Source organism: Urocitellus parryii, unplaced genomic scaffold (genome assembly GCF_045843805.1).
Source record: "Urocitellus parryii isolate mUroPar1 unplaced genomic scaffold, mUroPar1.hap1 Scaffold_340, whole genome shotgun sequence".
In the NCBI taxonomy this organism is placed as follows: Eukaryota; Metazoa; Chordata; class Mammalia; order Rodentia; family Sciuridae; genus Urocitellus; species Urocitellus parryii.
In genome coordinates this window covers 1-18,063 of record NW_027553089.1, presented here as the reverse complement: position 1 = coordinate 18,063, position 18,063 = coordinate 1, and the positions used below count along the sequence as shown (strand labels likewise).

Here is an 18,063-nt window from a genome sequence, read left to right as displayed (position 1 = left end):
GGGTCTTATGTGGAACCCTTTCCTAATTTAGGCCCCACTCAAAGTGGACGACCTACTGTGTTCACCTGTAAATAGGTGGGAGGTTATGCCCAGATGTGGACTATGCTGTCTTCAGAATCCAAAGAAATGTATCAAGCAGTGAACTTCCTCCCTTTGTGCTAACACTACCCTGCATCCTGGCAGCATTTAGTTTATTATTGTTATTGTTATTGTTATTATTATTATTCCAGGCATTGAACCTGGGGTGCTTAACTACTAAGCCACATCTCCAACCCCCTTTTAAAGGATTTCTTATTCTGAGACAGGGTCGTACTAAGTTTCTTAGGTACTAGCTAAGTTGCTGAGGCTGATTTTGAACTTTCAATCATCCTGCCTTAGCCTCCTGAGCCTCTGGGATTACAGAAGTGTGTCCCCCATCCCCTATTCATTGATTTTTGCCTGCTGTAGAAGCAAGATGGAAACCAGAGGCTGCAGCAATTACTGCTGTCAAGAACCCAAGGAATTCAGAGAGGCAAGGGAAGGGTAGCTAGGTTGGGGACAGAGGATCCTTGACCTCTTTCACTCCCTTAGCCCCTGGTCCGGGCTTGGCACCTCAGCACCAGTGTCTGTACCTCTCCATGTAACTCTCAGTGCCAGTGAGCAGGAGAGACCCTTTTTTTGCCTCCACGAACACTATCTCATCTCAGCTCTATCCTTCAGTCCTGGGTGGCTTGGCCACTCCTGTACCCTGTATCTTGTTCTCACATAGGAGAGGGTAGGATGGCAACCTGAGTTCCTGAATCTCTCAGAGCCATAAATTTGAGCCCCTCCATCCCTGAACCTCTTCCCTCCTCAGCGGATTTTATTCTTCCTTGGGGACAGGGAGATCTTAGTCCTACATTTAATTATCTTCTTCCTAAAGCCACTGAGGTTGAGGTAGAGAGGAAGGGGGAGTTCAAGCTGTGCAAAGAAATAGGCTACATGCACTTAATTTCAGTTTTGAATGACTGCTTTGGCAGGATTTCACTAAATGGATTTCTAAAATGTTCTAGTTCACTCCAAGATGTCTGAGAGCTTTACATATCAGATATAAGGTTTTTTTGGTTATTGTTTTTTTTTGTTTTGTTTTTGCTGGCACCATTTATTTCTGCTTCAGGAATTACTTCACTCAGTAGTCATCACCATGTTGCTTTGCTGCTGGGCCATGGATGTGCTGCCCATTGTCATGACATCTCTTCTTCTCCTGCCCAGAGGAGAGTGAATAACATGAACCTTTGGAAGACTTATTTCAATCTCACCTCTCAAATGTAGGGAACTTTATCCTTCCTCCCTATGTCTGCTGCCCCCATCATTTGGGTGACAGAATTTGCTAACAGATCCCAGGGAATCTTTTTATATTCCTGAACCTGTCTCATAGAAATCCTCTCCTCCTCTTTCTCCTTGTTCCTTTGAGAAATTAGTTAGCTATCCAGCTATGCATATTATATTTATTTATAATCTGCTATAAAAAGACCATAAAGTGGGTTGCTTATGTACAACAGATATTTATCACTGTTCTGGGACATCCAAGATCAAGGCATCAGAAGATTTAGTATCTGGTGAAGCTCAATCTTCATAGATGGAACCTTCTAGATGTACAATCATGTAGTGACTATGTCCAATAAGTTCTCTGGACCTCCTCTACAAGGGCAGTAGCCCTGAAAACATTGTCTTCTAAAAGTCCTGCCTCTTAATGCTGCCACAGGGGATTACTCTTCAACATCTGAGTTTGGTGGGGGTGAGGGTAGCACAAAGGCTCAGACCATAGCAATGTTATTTCTAACAGCAAACAACTTTACCTAGCACTTGCCATTCCAAGAGTGCAGTGAAAAATGAGAGGCAAATATGCCTCCAATGGTTGAAAAATAAACTGATGCACAGAAAAAAAAAACATTTGAAGTCACTTACTATGAATGAGGAAGGTGAGAATCAAAATCAAATGCCCCGTGTATGACTTTTCCCCTCAGATTGTGTAATTTCATTTCCATTTGTAAGAGATTGAACTTAGAAAAGAAATGAATGAGAAGAGCAAGCATAAACTATAGAGACTAAAAATAGACATCCATCCCTGACTCTTGGAGGTATATTTTCCCAAGTCATCTTCAGCCTGGCACATGTTTTAAGATAAGTAGTGGTCCCCAAATATATGTCTATGTCCCAATCTCCAGAACATACAAATGTTGCCTTACAGGGAAAAAACTCTGCTGATATGATTAAATTAAGAATTTTAAGAATAGGTGATCTATAAGCTGGGGGGCCCAAACATTCTTTTGAAATATGCAAAGAGAGATTTGATACAGTCAGAAGAGGACGTCAATGTAGATATGGGAACAGAGATTGGAATGGTGTGACCACAAGCCAAGAAATGTGGGCAGATACCAGAAATCAGGATCAGATATACCGCTGGAGCTTCTGGAGGATGCACAGTTCTGCCAACACCTTGACTTCAGATTTCAGATCTCTGTAGTCTCAGGACTGTGAGAGAATAGATTTATACGTTTTTTTTAAGCCACCACGCTTGCAACAATGTACCACAAACTTAGTGGCTTCCAAGAGAAATCTATTCCCCTTACACACAGACTGTAATCCAGAAGTCTGAAATTGAGGTGTCAGCAGGGTTGGTTCCTTACAGAGTCTTTGAGGGGGTCTTGCTCCATGCATCTCTCCTTGCCTCTGACAATCCTTGGCATCCCTTGGCTTGTACAAAGGGTCCTTAACTTAATGATGATTTGACTTATGGGGTTTTGACTTTGTGGTAGTCTGAAAGCAATGTGCATTCAGTATGGCACTTCAAATTTTGAATTTTTATTTTTACCGCGGGTAGCAACATGGGGTATGATACTTTCTCTCGATGCTGGGGAGTTGCTGGATCTGCAGCTCCCTGTCAGCTGCACAATCACGAATGTAAAGAGAAAATACTGCACTCTATAGAGATTTGAAGTCAAGAAATTACACAAGACATTCAAAACATATTTATAATATAGACAGTGTTAGATGATATGCCCAACCATAGGCTAAAGTAAGTGTTCTGAGCACATTTAAGGCAGGCCAGCTAAGCCTGGATGTTTGGTAATTTAGGTATATGAAATGCAGTTTTGACTGACAGTATTTCAAGTGTACTGTGGGAAGTGTAGTTGGAGAAGCCAACAGCAAGTCTCAGCAGGCATGACACCCAGCTTCTCAGGATGTCACCCCTCTGTAAGTTGAGGGCTGTCTGTAGGTTTAGCACTGTAATGTCTGCCTCCATCTTTACATGGTGGTTTCTCTCCTCTGCACTTCTCCTCCTCTTATAAGAACACTTTTGAATTTAGAGCCACCTGGTTAATCCAAGATATTCTCATCTAAAGATCCTTAATTTAATATATCTGCAAACCTTCTTTATCCAAATAAGGTCACATACATGCATACCCAGGATGAGGACTTGAACGTGTTTTGGGGAGGCCCGGAATCAATGCAATAACATCCCTTCAGCCTTCTCCCATTGCCAAGAAGAGCTTTGGAGTAGCATGCAATAGTGGACTAGGGATACTGCTCTAATAACTGGGAATTAGAGCAGAGTGGGTGGTAGTAAGTGTTGGCTGACACTGGATTTTCCAACTAACCTTGTTTTTAGAGATAGGAAAAAGAAAATCAGATAAAGGTATTAATTATATTAGAAAGGTTGCAACGTTTCTTAAGAGGGCCAGGGATGGATGTACTTTGGATGCAGTAATGGACACAGCCGTATCTTGGTTTGATGAAACAGCTCAATTAGCAGAAAGAGCAGTGAAATATACTTTATGATTAAGTCCTGATCTTTTCCTAGGTACCAGCAATTTGGGCAACAACTCACTTATCCTTCCTTCTCACACAAAAAGCACACATAGTAACATCTGCTCTGCCTATCTAGCAGGTGTTGAGATAATATATCAGGAATTGATCAACAAACAGTAAAGCCACATAAATTTAAGTCCCTATGATGATCAGACACTTGCAACTATATTTGAAATGATATACACTCCCTTCTCATTATTTGTATTGGTTATGTTGTATGAAGTTGCTGTCAGCACTAAATTAGAAGAGAATATTTGGGCCACAGTTCTTTGGGGTAACACAGGGTTAAATTTGTTAATCTCTGGTCACATCATTTTTATCAATCAGACAATATGTAACAATTTTACATGTGTTCCTGTGAAAAGACAACTTATTTAATTTGTGGTATGATTCATTAACATTGAACTCACTGCCAACTGAGCTGTAACTCATGTCTGAACCCACCTTACCCACACATATATTTTCTCTATAAGGCATATCAAAACTTTCTTTTGCTTAGAACCCTAGGCAGAATTTTAACATGCATGGGGGCCATTTAACCGCAAAATCACCAAACAATCAAAAACTGCAAAGAATGTAGGGTAAAATATACACTGGCAAGGACAGCTGTGTATAGTATAAGAGCTAAAAGAAGTCTGAACTTCTTTTAGCTCTCATAAGGTCTTGTCTCACCTCAGCTGGGAATGTGTGCCACAGGCAACTTGAAGTTTCCACCACTGTGTGCATTTTTGCAAGAGAGGGAAAGCACCACAGGTGTTTGATTCTGAGGGGTTACAGATTAATTTTAAGGTGTGGGCAAATTTGCAAACATGGAATAATCTGAAAATAATGAGGATATTCAGGCTGAGAGGTGGTATTCATTTTTTCCCTGTTTCATCCTTCATAAGTTATTCAAATGATCACACTGAAACTGAATTTTGGTCCAGGAATAAAACTTTAGGGAATGATACACAGAGTAGGGGAAAGGTGCAATCATACAGTAACCCTAGGAGATGTCTGAAGAAGACAGGGAATTGTAGGAAAGGACTATGCTGACTTTTCTCTGTTGCCATGGGTAAAGACACACCCAACACATAAATCAGTATTGGTGGACTGAAGGCATTAACACAGCATCGGGTGTGTCCTGTCCCTGCTCTCCGCCTGCCCAGAGCATCTAGTCCACTCCCTCTCCTTTCTCCAGTTCCTCTGCCACCTGGCTCTGGCTGACACCCAGTTCAGTCTTTCTCCCTGACCCACTCTGATGACCCTGTGGTTGCTTCCTCATCACATCCTTCCCTTCTCTCCAAGGAAGCTGGGTGTCATGGCTGATGAGACTTACTCTTGGCTTCTCCAACTACCACCCCCCACTTCACCCTATATCCCCCTGAGTAGAACAGTCCCCTTCCCTGCTTGGTCTTCATGACACTTCAAGTCCAGGGACTCCCAGAGGCCCACACCATGCAGCGAGACCTGGTATCCTTCACGGCTCATGGTTCTTGTGTCTATCCTTGCAGAAAGCACTCCAGTCCCAAGTCCTGAGACGGGAGGCCAGACGTTTAGAGGAGCAAAGGCAGGGCCTTCGGAGACCTAGGCACTGGAAAACAAGTGGCCCAAAGGCCTGGGTGAGTTTGCCTCCAGCAAAGAAGGGAGGGAGAGAGAGGTGGGTCAAATGAGGCACTCTCCTTGAAATGGGCTCCCTCCCCATTGGGAGAACTGATAAGCTTCTTTCTCCTCACCCTTTGGCCTGCCGCCCCAGCTTCTTCTCAGGGGTTTCCAGATACTTGCATCTTCTGACACTTTGTCCCCAGGGAAGCCAGAAGAAAGAATTCAGCTTAGAGCTTCTGGCAATCTAGGACAGACTTTCAGGTTCTAGATGACACTAAGTGAGCTCTGTGGTTCCAGGCTTTGAAAACCAGAACCTCTGGTCCTCAAACCTGCTCCCTGGCTGGGGATGATCTTACATCTGTAGCATTGAGAAGACTACAATACTCACCTCCTCAGATTATGTCAGAGGTCAATCATGATATTTTACTTAAACTTTTAGCAAAGCCCTAAAAATTAAGACTTACGTGAAAGTTGGCTACCACGGTAATGTTTTTGATGAAAGAGACGGAAAGAAATGAAGAATTGGAAAGATGGCTCGCATTTGAGGAAAACCACAGATTCCACAAGACTTGTAGATAATGTATACTTGGAAGATGAGGGAAAGTATTTTAAAAGTGCCTCCAGGGACTCTAGTCTGAATTTTTTTTTCTTTTTTTTTTTTTTGGTCTGGATGATGGGGTTGTGATCAGGAAAGAGGTAGAACTGGGTTGGGGTTGGGGGTCAGTCAGCACAACTTGAGTTTCAACAAGCTGGGTCTGAGGGTGCTGTGTCTAGTGGTTGGACTTGTAGAAATATGCTCATGCGAGACAGAGGGTTAGAAGTAATAATTGTGGAATAATACAGAGAGGTAAGAGGGATGCTGGAACAACAGGTGCAATGGCCAAGTGGAGAGTGAGGATATGAAGGGATTAGAGATGAGAAGATAAACTATGATATACATGTGCATGGGTTGCATTTGGGGGTGTGGGGGTAGTTATCTGTTGCCAGGCAGCACCGCTACTGCCTTATAAAGCAGACAGCTAGGTCCTCCAGAATTCCTGTAGGGTTCTGGATGAGCATTTGCAAATGGGAAAAATGTGTAAGGAAAAAAAGTGCTAGTCGATATTTCTTGGGAGAACATGGCAGTCAGAAGGGACCCTGTGGTATCTCCACCAGCTCACCTGGATTGGGTCTGGTGTGGCCTATATAATTTGACAGCACAAAAAGCAAAACATTAGTATACACTTTGCAATCTCTCTGTAAATTCCTTCATGTCATCATGACCAGACCTGGCATCTCCTCAGACATTTCCACTTTGATCTGCAACTTTTCTCCTCCTTCTGGTGCTTTGGGCTGACATATTACTGACATAGCACAGAACGTCTTTTCCTGCCCCTACTACTCACAGAAACCTTCATTCTCTATTTCCTATTTTTTTGGAGGGGGGATTCTGGGGATTGAACCCAGGGAGGCTTTGCCTTGGAGCTAATCCCCAGCTCTTTTTATCTTGAGACAGGGTCTCACTTAGTTGCTGAGGCTGGCCTTAAACCTCCTAACTCAGTTTCCCAAGGTGCTGGGATTATAAGTGTGCATCACTGTACTCAGCAATACCCTAATTCTTTATTAAATACCTGATTCTTAAACTATTTATAGCAGCCCCATTTTCCTGACTGAATTTGGGCTGATATTATAACTCTATAGCCATGTCCTAGATCATCCAAGACATTCCCAACTTCATTAATAAACCTTGTATCCCCTGAAGAATCCCAGGCAGTATTAATATGCCTTTAAAAAAAAGACAAGGAAAACTGACTATGGTGTATGTATAATATGTCCAAATACATCCTACTGTAATGTATAACTGAAGAGAACAAATAAAATATTTAAAAAAAAAAAGAAAAGAAAAACTGACAAGTCCAATTGCTGGTGAGGATGGGGAAACAGGATCTCTCATTCATTGTTAGTGGGAATGCAGAATGACAGAGTTCCTTTAGTAGACAGTTTGGCAAATTCTTACAAAGCTAAACATTCTCTTACTATACGACCCATCAATTGCACTCAGTATTTTCCTAATCGAGTTGAAAACTTACATTCATACCAAAAGCTGTACACAAATGTTTGGAGAAGCTTTATTCATAAAATCACTGAAAACTAGAAGCAACTAAGATGTCTTTTAAAAGGTGAGCAAATAAACAAATCGTGGTAGAACCATACAGTGGAATATTACTCAGTGACAAAAAGAAGTGGGCTATCAAGCCATAAAATACACAGAGAGAAACCTTCTAAATGAAACAGCCAAACTGAAAATGCTTTATACTGTGAAACTATAGTTATATGACATTCTGGAAAAAGTAAAACTATAAAGGCAAGAAAAAGATCAGTGATTGCCAGGGGTGCAGGAGGGAGGGAAGGGACAAGAAGGTAAAGCACAGGGAAAGTTTTAGGGAGGTGAAACTACTCTGTATGACATTGCAATGGGGAATACATGACATCATGTACTTGCTAAAACCTATAGAATTTGACAAGGCAAAAAAGCAAATCATTAGCATACACAACTTTAAAAATTCATTTAGGAGTTCAAAAGATCAAAGGGAAGAATGTAAAGATCAAAGGGAAGAATGTATGTAGGCTGTGACCAGTCTAAAGGTATTATAACTGAATTTAAATGAATAAAATAACTGCCAACGAGCTGAGGGAAAAGGTCCTGACTTTAAGTAACTTTGGGAAGGAATGGAGTATGAAGATTAAAAGCAAAAGAAATTGCACACAAACACTACATTTTTGTTGATATATTTCTCCTCTGGATACATTTTGCTTCTGTGCTTTACCACTGAGCTACATCCCAGCACTTTTTATATTTTATTTTGAGCCAGGGTCTCATTAAATTGCTGAGGGTCCTGCTAAGTTGCTCAGGCTGGCCTTGAGTTTACACTGCCTCAGTATCTCAATTCCCTGGGATTACAGGTGTGCACCACTGTGCCAACTGCATACCAGAATCAAACAGTTAAATAAATTACCGAGGTATGATAACAATTCTATTTTCTGTGGGGGGAGTAGAGGATTTATAGGTAGGCAAAGGGAGGGAGTGAAAACGATCCATGTGGTTATGGATCCATATGGAGTTAAGGGTATTGCAAGTCTATACTGATGATGGAATTCATGAAAGGGGAAAAGAGACAAATCTCCATGCGAAATGATCCCAAATAAATTATGTAGATTCTCCAGGAGTCCCCTACCTAAGGAAGGAGAACCTAAGTCTCTACTTCACAAACATGGGTTGTGCATAGTAACTTCCTTCCAAAGAGTACCACGTAGGGGAATACGTAAATGATAAAACACCATTTTAGCCGGGGGACAAAGGCCAGCACCAATGATGGATCATGTTGACAGTATGATCCCTTGGTAGGGTGAGAATGATACTTCATTCTATAAACTTCCTCCCCAGTCCACAACCCAGTCCCATCAGAAAAGCATCTGTCAAATTCTAATAGACGGGCAGCCTAAAAACCAAGAAGTCTGAGAAACTGTCACAACCAAGAGGAGCCCACAGACATGAAAGTTAAATGTGATGCCTACACTGGGTGGGATCTTGGAACAGAAAAAAGGACATTAGGTTAAAACAAAGGAAATCAGAATAGAGGAATATGACCTTCTAGATGCCCTTGTCCTTGTAGCCTGTTCATATGGGAAGAGTTGCCGAGGTCCAGCCCTGGCCAGGGGGAATGGGGTTCCAGGGGTCCTGAAGGAGGAGTGGCGTCTTAGAAAGAAGAAGAGTCGGGACGACAGGTTGCAAGTTCTGAGCAACCTCCAGAAGACATCTCTGCTGCCCCTGGAGGGACCTTTATTTTTATTCCTTTTTTACAGGTGTTTTTTTCAGGTAGTTAATGGATAGCTTCAAAGCCCGAAACTTTTTTGATTTACATAATTTTCAAGAATTACAGTCTTTTCAAACATACATTGATTACCTAAGATATTGAGTACATTGTTCAAAATATTTTTTCTGTAACCTTAGTCAATCATGATTAAACTTTTACGTTTTCACCTCAATCACTAGGTGCTAAGCGATGCAACTAGACTATGTGACTACTGACCTATTATTCACTTCTGACTTTAAAGCATACCTATAATTATTTCATTATTCTTTAACTTTAAAGCATACTTATGATTATTGGTAAGCTTTCTTACTTCTAAACTAAAATCTCATTAAAACACACTTAAAGTAGTGAAAGTCTATTAATTAAAAGCCTACTACTCTGAAGTACCTCTAAAATATATCTATGTTAATTTTACATTATTCTATTTTTAATTTCCAAGGTAATTTCTTTTTTTCATACGACCTATTCAACTGCTTTCTTAAAGAACTTCCTTGATCCTGGGTCAAAGCACACCAATTTTTATGTCTTTGTAAGCTTTAACTAAAGGGCAGGCTTTATCCCTCAACCCATTTGACATTTATGTTAATTATGTGTTTTCCATTTTTATCATTAGTTTCTGTGTAAGGCCAAGGAGGGTCTATTGGTTGGGCTAATGTATTTTTATTAGCCTCTTGTCCTCGAGGGGGATACCATAAGCTACATACGGTGGTCCGTGTACTGTTGGCACAGCAATTGTTTTTCTGTAGCTAGGCTATTGTACAGGTTGTGGCTTTAGGATGGGGTTGGGGGGCTAATGTAAATTGTTAACCATGGGATAAATATTTCTTGTTGCTCAGGCTTGAGGAATAACATTGTTTGTATCCTGAGAGAGATTGAAATGCACCTCATGGCATGTCTCAATTGTATCCTTAGTCTCATTCTGGGAATTTTCCTGCAATCTCAGGCAATACTTACTTTTATTATTGATTGACATATGCCCTGTTATCCATATCATGAGGATCATAAACAAAACACTTAACATTCCCCATGGTTTCCTGATGGTGATGGGGCGGCCCTGCATCCCCCACACTGTGACCCTGTCAGACAGCAGGTGCAAGAACGCCTTCACCAAAGAGTGGATATTACTTCTGACTTTCCAGGAAAAGTGTATTCTGACATTTAGTAATATGAGAATCTCAGAAATTGTAAAAGATTTTCGTTTGTAATAATTTCTAACCAAGCATTTAACTCTTCAGTTAACATTAACTACAGTGCCATATTTTGCTCCTGATTGACCCACACATTTTTCTAAGCATTTCCTTTCCATGTGTCAGATATGGGGGATTATTGGTAAACAAGTTTAAGTTCCTGCTGTGAAGCAAGTGAATTTAGGGGAAGAAATGAAAAAAAAAAACCATCAAGTAACTGGAGATGGTCTTCATAAACTGTTGCTAAATCATATGAAGTCTTCATTTTGCTTGACTCTAAAATAGGGGTAGCTCTCTACCTCATAGGGTTCTTAGCACTTTTTTCTCCATGGGATAGAAAAATGCCAGGTTCATGGGAAGTGATCTACAATATTGATTATTATTATGTTTTATGAAATTGAACACTGTGGAAGTTAGATAACCATCATCATTGCCTATGGAATAAAATACGCAATTCCTTTAAAGCTGGTAAGTGGACTAAATTCTCACCAGTCCTCAGTCTCTTGACTTGCCATTTCTGTAGTCTCTTGACTTGCCATTTCTGCAGTCTCTTGACTTGCCATCTCTGCAGTCTCTTGACTTGCCATCTCTGCAGTCTCTTGACTTGCCATCTCTGCAGTCTCTTGACTTGCCATCTCTGCAGTCTCTTGACTTGCCATCTCTGCAGTCTCTTGACTTGCCATCTCTGCAGTCTCTTGACTTGCCATCTCTGCAGTCTCTTGACTTGCCATTTCTGCAGTCTCTTGACTTGCCATTTCTGCAGTCTCTTGACTTTCCATCTCTGCAGTCTCTTGACTTTCCATCTCTGCATTCTCTTGACTTTCCATCTCTGCAGTCTCTTGACTTGCCATTTCTGCAGTCTCTTGACTTGTCATTTCTGCAGTCTCTTGATTTAGAAACATATCATCATACAATTTTGTCTGTTTTTGCTTAATATTAGAGAGGATACAGCTCATAGCAGGGCCAAACTCAATGATATGAGCCACCTCATTTGGTAGCGGAAATGTGGTGCCAGCAGCATGCATGGCCACCAACAAACCTTCTGAATCAAACACCGGAGAGCCAGAAGACCCAGAAAAAAAGATGGTGTCATAGGTAATCACATCAGGAATTTGAAGGATTTCCTGGGAACTTCTTTGAGTGTACATGTGGATAAACTCAGATTCACTATAAACTGCTGCTGTTCTCATCTGAATCTTTTCCTTACATTTCTCTTCTCGTTTACCCTGAGGAATCACAACACAAGCATCAGTATGCTTCTTTTCTCCATCTGGATGGCCAATAATATATATCAAACCGCTAGATGGTATAGGACCAATCCCATTATACAGTCCCGCAGGTACTTCTTGTCCATTTTGTTTTAGTTTCAGGACGGCGTAGTCAAGAGTTGTGTCAGATATCTCAAACCAAGGTTCAACGAGAAAGCAGTTGTCTTCTGTGACTGCGGTATCTTCATAATCAAATTTCACCATTACACATTGACTGATTATATCTGCCCACTGGCTTGGCTCTATTCCTTCTCCCACGATATCGTTTATTACATGCCGACAAGTGAAAATGAACAATCCCTTAAAAACAAAGCAGGTGGCACAGCCTTCATTTCCATTATTGTTCCAGAATATGTACCCCACTGAGTCACTGAGATGTGAAAGATGTTTGATCACTTTCACTGGAGTTGAGTTTTTTGTGCGTTTCCCAAAATTTGTTTCATGCAATTTAAAAAGAGAAGTATTCTTCTGTCTTTTTTTCATTTTTTCCTTCAAGTTTTCCCTGATTTTTTCACTTTCTCTTTTCAAACAGGGATACTCTTCCACAATGTACTCTTTCAACACACGGGTGTTTCTTTCTTCTAACTCATTGTTTTGAGCAGCTGCTGCCTTAGGGTTCATTACTTGATCAGCCTCAACTTGAAAGAGCTTACCTTCTAACCCATCTATCAGCTGTGAGTTTTCTAGAATGGAGTCCAGGTTACCAATGAGCTTCCAATTGTCAGTCTCCAAAAAGGGAAGAAACCTTCCATCCTTGCACATGGTGTCCTTGATGGTTTCTCCTTTGAAACCATAGACACAGAGTTTGTTTCCTTCTTTGTGAAGTTCCCCACGCTTCACAATTCGTTTTCTGGTCTTCCCAATAGCATGAATGTAAAATTTGACCACGTCAGTGGATTCCTGGTTGAGCAGGCCAAATACTTGGCCATCTTCTTTCTGCTTGCTTTTACTTTTGGAAAATGTAATTACCACGTGGCTGTTTTCAGGAAAACAACTGAGCAGCATTCCCAGGTTTAAGAAACCTTCAATTCCTTCTGTGCCACGCACCAGCATTTCCTTACCTGGCCGTGCCTCCATAGCTTTTCTGACAGCATCAATGGTCTTGAGCCCCACCAGCAAGCTGCCCCCCTCACAGCATGTGAGCACGTATTCCATGTTCTTGTTTTTTCTAAGGTTTACGTTCAAGGTAATAGTAATGATCTTGTTTGGAGAAGTGGTCTGGACTTTTGGAGTTTTCCTGGGTGAGTGGGAACTTTGATCCTGGGTGTTAGTTATATCTCTTGGCCTTTTTCTAGATTGCATCTTCATTTGAATAATACCTGAATTATTCTGCTGTTCTTTGGGGTCCTAAAAATATATATTAGAAGAAAAACCTTGAGACTCTGAATAGAACCCTAGTTTGTTGTTGTTGTTGCTTGTTTCCTTTTTAAATATGCAATTCACAGAATTTCTATGGGAAACTCATACTCAAAAAACCAGTGAATATAATTAGATCTGAGTTTAACTTCAGCTCTAGAATATAAGCTGAGCAGACTGTTACATCAGTCAGATAAGCCCTAATATGATACAATGGTCATTTTTCTGAGACACATGCTTAAAAAGCTACCAGCTTCCTTAAAATGTCACTTCATGTCTTGTTTACTATTCTCAGCTGTAAAATTTTTACTTTTCTCAAACACAGTGATAAACTGCACTGAAAATTTTCTTCTTAAAATACCAAGTTCATGGGCTGGAGTTGTAGCTCATTGGTAGAGCACTTGCTTCACACGTGTGAGGCACGGGGTTCGATTCTCAGCACTCACATAAAAATAAGTAAATAAAATAAGATCCATCAACAACTAAAACTTACAACAAAAAATTTTTAAAAATATCAAGTTCAGCAAGAATACATCACCAAAATTTATTATTAGGCATTGCATCTAAAAGAAAATCCTCATTAGCTAACTAATTATACGGACATACAAACAGTTATTTCTAATAATGAATACCTTCACTCACCCAGAATCTATCATGCAAAAAACTTAACTTATTTCGTCTATGACATCAATTAATCCCTAAATTCTATGAATTGAGAAGAAACAAATATGGCCTCTCTTTGTCTTTTTGATGGAGAAACTTAGGTATAGAAAGTTTTTCTTGTTAGTGCCTTTCCTAGCATCATGTAATAACCACTAAATGAAGTGAGTGCCAGAGTACCAACACTTAAGTCTAATATTCCTTTCCATGACACCAAACATTTTTTCTTGGTAAAATTTGCATTCATGATACTCAATTTTTTTTTTTTTGGTGGGGGCAGGATACCAGGAATTGAAATCATGGCCCTTGCCTCATAAGCCACATCCCAGGCCTATTTTGTATTCTATTTAGAGACAGGGTCTCGCTGAGTTGATTAGTGCCTCACTTTTGCTGAGGCTGGCTTTGAATTCATGATCCTCCTGTCTCAGCCTCCCAAAGCACTGGGATTACAAGCATGCATAATACTGATTTTTGTAGGGTATCATCTTAAGAACCAGGAGTTGGGGAAGGGGAAGGAATTAAAGAGGATTAGTCAAACAGTACAAAAAAATCAATGAAAAATTAAGAGCAACTGCTTATGAATAGGACTTCAGGAAAAGGTACCTATGTCTAAAAGGTACATTTCCTGAAGTCCTACTCATTACGGTGAGGGTATGAACAGGCATGGAGTCATATGCTAGCAAGGCTACATTCTGGTAATGGGAATATCAAAGCCAGGATTGTCATAAAGACTAGGCCTAACATCATTGTGTAGCACAGCCTAGCAACATGACTGGCATGTAATAGGGTAAATTTGTTAAATACTAGTAGTCTGGGTCAAAGAGATAAAAAGAACACAAGATAATGTAAATTTACTTGTGCTATGTGTGCAAATCTTCAAAAGGCATCTCTAAAGCCTAATGCTGTCAGAAACATCTTGCTCATGTACCCCATGGGAGCATTGCAACAGAATTCCAAGTTGTCAAAGTATTCTTGGGCACATATAGGAACTTTTGAAGGAAACACATTAGAGGTAAACTCCTTTACCTGACTAACATGGTTATGGTAAGAATAAACAAGCAAAAAATTTGTTTCATAAACTGTAAAGCACTATACAGATGTAGGTTATTATGATTCAGTATATCAGCCACACTTGGCATGGTATTTCTGTGCTATGAAATAGATTAATTTTAGTTTTGTTTTATCCAAAGTTTAATATAGTTATTTGGTTTTTATGGTTGTCCAGGAATTATTACCAGTTTTTTTAAGGGCTAGTGTGACATGACCAAAATTTTATTTATTTATATATATATATATAAAATTTTATATATATATATAAAACAAAGTGGATGAGGAAAGGTCTTACCTTATATAAATATTTCCAATATATAATGATATGATTTCTTGGCAGGAAGATTTATGCAATATAGACTCAAGGATGGCTAAATCTAACATTAGCATATTCATTACATAAATAGTATTTACAAACATACCTGAGAAAAATAATTCTCTATTTTCATGTTTTTTTTCACATCCAACAAGTTCTTCTGTGACCTGCGTTTCTTACATCTCATGATGACTTGAAGAGGAAATAGGTAGTTCAGCTGAAACACTAATTTAAAAAAGGTTCAAGTTACAACAGTATCTTCATAGCTGTCATTAATTATGTAGAGGAAGTGATGAACTTCCTTCTTCAGCTCTGGCCTTGCCCTCCCCAGAGATATTAACCTAGCAAATAATTTATCCACCAAGTATTATCACCCCAACAATAAAAGCTTCCTTTTATAGAGCATTATGTGTTAGTCACTACACTTGACACTTTATGAAAATTATCTCTAACTGCGAATCCCAACTACAGTGGGAAAGAGGTTATATCTAGATTTTTTTTTAAAACTTGGGGGAAAGGATAGCATAAAGAAGAGAGATCTGTCCAAGTGCAAATATTAAAACCCATAGAAAAATCTGTAGTTGGAGAATTCAAAAGTGTGTTCTTCTACTTACCTTGAGTTAAAATTTGATCTCTATTTAAGATGGAGATGCCAGAGATGGTAAAATTTAAGGAAAAGGGTAGGAAAGGAACTGGTTAATACCCTGAAGATAAAAGAAATTTGGAATGGGATTTCATAAAGTAATCTGAAAAGTTTACATAAGCTTCCACTCTACTTTTCTCCCTTCTGTTTTCATAAGACCCTCCCCCCCACTGCCTTTTTAATTCCTTGTTTTCTCTCTAGCTTTTGCATATGAGTGGAAACATTCAACCCTTGACTTCCTGAGTCTGGCTTATTTCACTTAGCATGATGTTCCCCAGTTACATCCATGTACCAACACATGACATAATCACATCCTTCTTTATGGATGGGTGAAACTCCATTGTGTTTATATACCACATTTTCCTTATCCATCTCCTGATGGACACCTAGACCATCTCTATTACTTGGCTATTTGTAAAAAAATATATTCTATTTCTAAAATGAAGGACATTTTCTTTTATAATCACAACACTAATATTTTAAACCCAAAATCCAGATGAGGTATGAAAGTTGCCTTTAATTATGGCTTTCAAGTCTCTTTCCTTCTAGAAAAAGCATTGATCTGTCAAAGTGGACAGAAAAGCTGTGGAATGTTCACTTCTTGGATTGCTTCTTTCCCTTGTCATTTTATATATGCACTCTCCTCTGCACTCTTTGGCAAGTGGAAGTCATCTAAAGACTGTGCTTATTCTTGTAACCACTTCACTATGGTGCAGGAACTTCTCAATTGCTGGTAATGAGTTTCTAAGGAAATCCAGTTAGCCTATGTGAACCTTAGTTTCCTGTTTGTAAAAAGAGACAATTATTTTAAACAAGATATGAATATGAAAATGTACTATATCAATGACAGTATTTATAAGAACATCTGGGCTCAACTATAAGATTGCCACTTCCCAGTTTCATGACCTGTGAAATAACAATTAACTACTTCCTGTCTCATTTTCCTTATCTAAAATGAGGGCAGTATTAGAATTAACTTTTGGTGTTGTGAAGATTAAAAAGTGTCCTTTAGAACAGTGAATGCCGTTTAATAGGCTGCCCAGTAAATATTACTGCCAGTACTAGCATCAGTGTCAAAACACTTAACCAAAGGTAGACTTTTTAAACATCAAAGAAGGGGTGGAGGTGGTAAAAATAGACAAACAATTGAGGAACTGAGCTGAGCTGTAAGATCTTTGAAGGCAGAAAATTTGGGTGGGGTGTCACTGTTGATGATGATGACTCATCTAATGATGTCTGACAAAGAAACTGCTTCAGACGTAATTTTCACACCCACTATAAAAGGAAAACAAATCAAGTAGAAAGAAATATGAATTTTAGGATTACTGGCTTGTATATGAGCAGCTGCAGTGGAAAAGGCCAAGATGTTAAGAATACACCCCAATACCAACCCCCCCACACACATGGGTCCCAGTATCTAGACTGAACTGTGTTATATATCAAAATGTGAAGGACTTTACCGCTCTGCTATTCCAACCCTGTGTTATAGTGGGATATGTCCAGGTTCTACTCGCCTAAAGGACTTGCTTTACTTCCTACACTAAAGGGATGAAAGTAATACAGCCTGTCCTGGATCCCATCTCCACCTGACAGCTCTCCTGGAATTTCTCATTCTCATATTCTCTTTCCTTGTCCCCTCTCCTTTCCCTTCTCCCCGTTCCCCTTTCCTTTGCCTTCCTTCCATACTTCTAGTGTCTTCTTATTTCCCTGCCTTTCTCCCCACCTTGACCTTCCCCCCCGCCCCCCCCTCGAGCCCCCCCCCCCTTCCCTCTCTTACAGTCTCCCACCGGGCTCCCTCCTGTGCGCCCTTGCTTGCTTTCACTTTCTCTCTGGCTCAGCCATGCTTTTCAGAAACTGGGATCACGGCCAATCCGAGCCTGGCCCTTGTCTGCCACCTCGCTCCTCTCTCCAGCACAGAGTGGGACAAAAAACATTGGTAAAGAGTTTCTAAGAAAATCCAGAGCCCTCGGGACCCTCCAGGTGCCAGACGCTTCTGGCCCAGGTTGCTGGGCCTCCAGCCTCATCCCCTTCCAGACCCAGAGGCTCCAGCGCGCCCACGCCCACCCTGCGGAGCAACCGGTAGGCTCACCCACCCCGAGCGCTTGCCCACCAGGATGGCTCACCAATTCCGTGGGCTCCCTGGCTGCTGCGCTGATGGCACCCCCAAAGGGCTGGCATTCAAATCCCGCGCCAGTGCACGTCAGCAGCCCGGGTTCCACAGAGAGGCAGCTAGTCTGGCCAATGAGAGTGCGCCCACTTAAACTCGGATTGGACAAGACAGGATGGAGGTGGGACTAAGGGCTTGAAAGGACCG

General features: G+C 40.5%; 1 protein-coding gene across 1 annotated transcript; it reads right to left on the bottom strand.

Annotated features, from left to right (window-relative positions):
• Positions 1-2,829: 2,829 nt before the first annotated feature.
• Positions 2,830-15,299, bottom strand: LOC144251968 (serine protease FAM111A-like). Its single transcript, XM_077794572.1, has 3 exons — positions 15,213-15,299; positions 11,305-13,071; positions 2,830-2,943 (listed from the first exon to the last, which is right to left on the bottom strand). Exons 1-3 carry the CDS (start codon positions 15,291-15,293, stop codon positions 2,830-2,832), a joined length of 1,962 nt encoding a protein of 653 aa, XP_077650698.1. The 5' UTR covers positions 15,294-15,299.
• Positions 15,300-18,063: the final 2,764 nt, after the last annotated feature.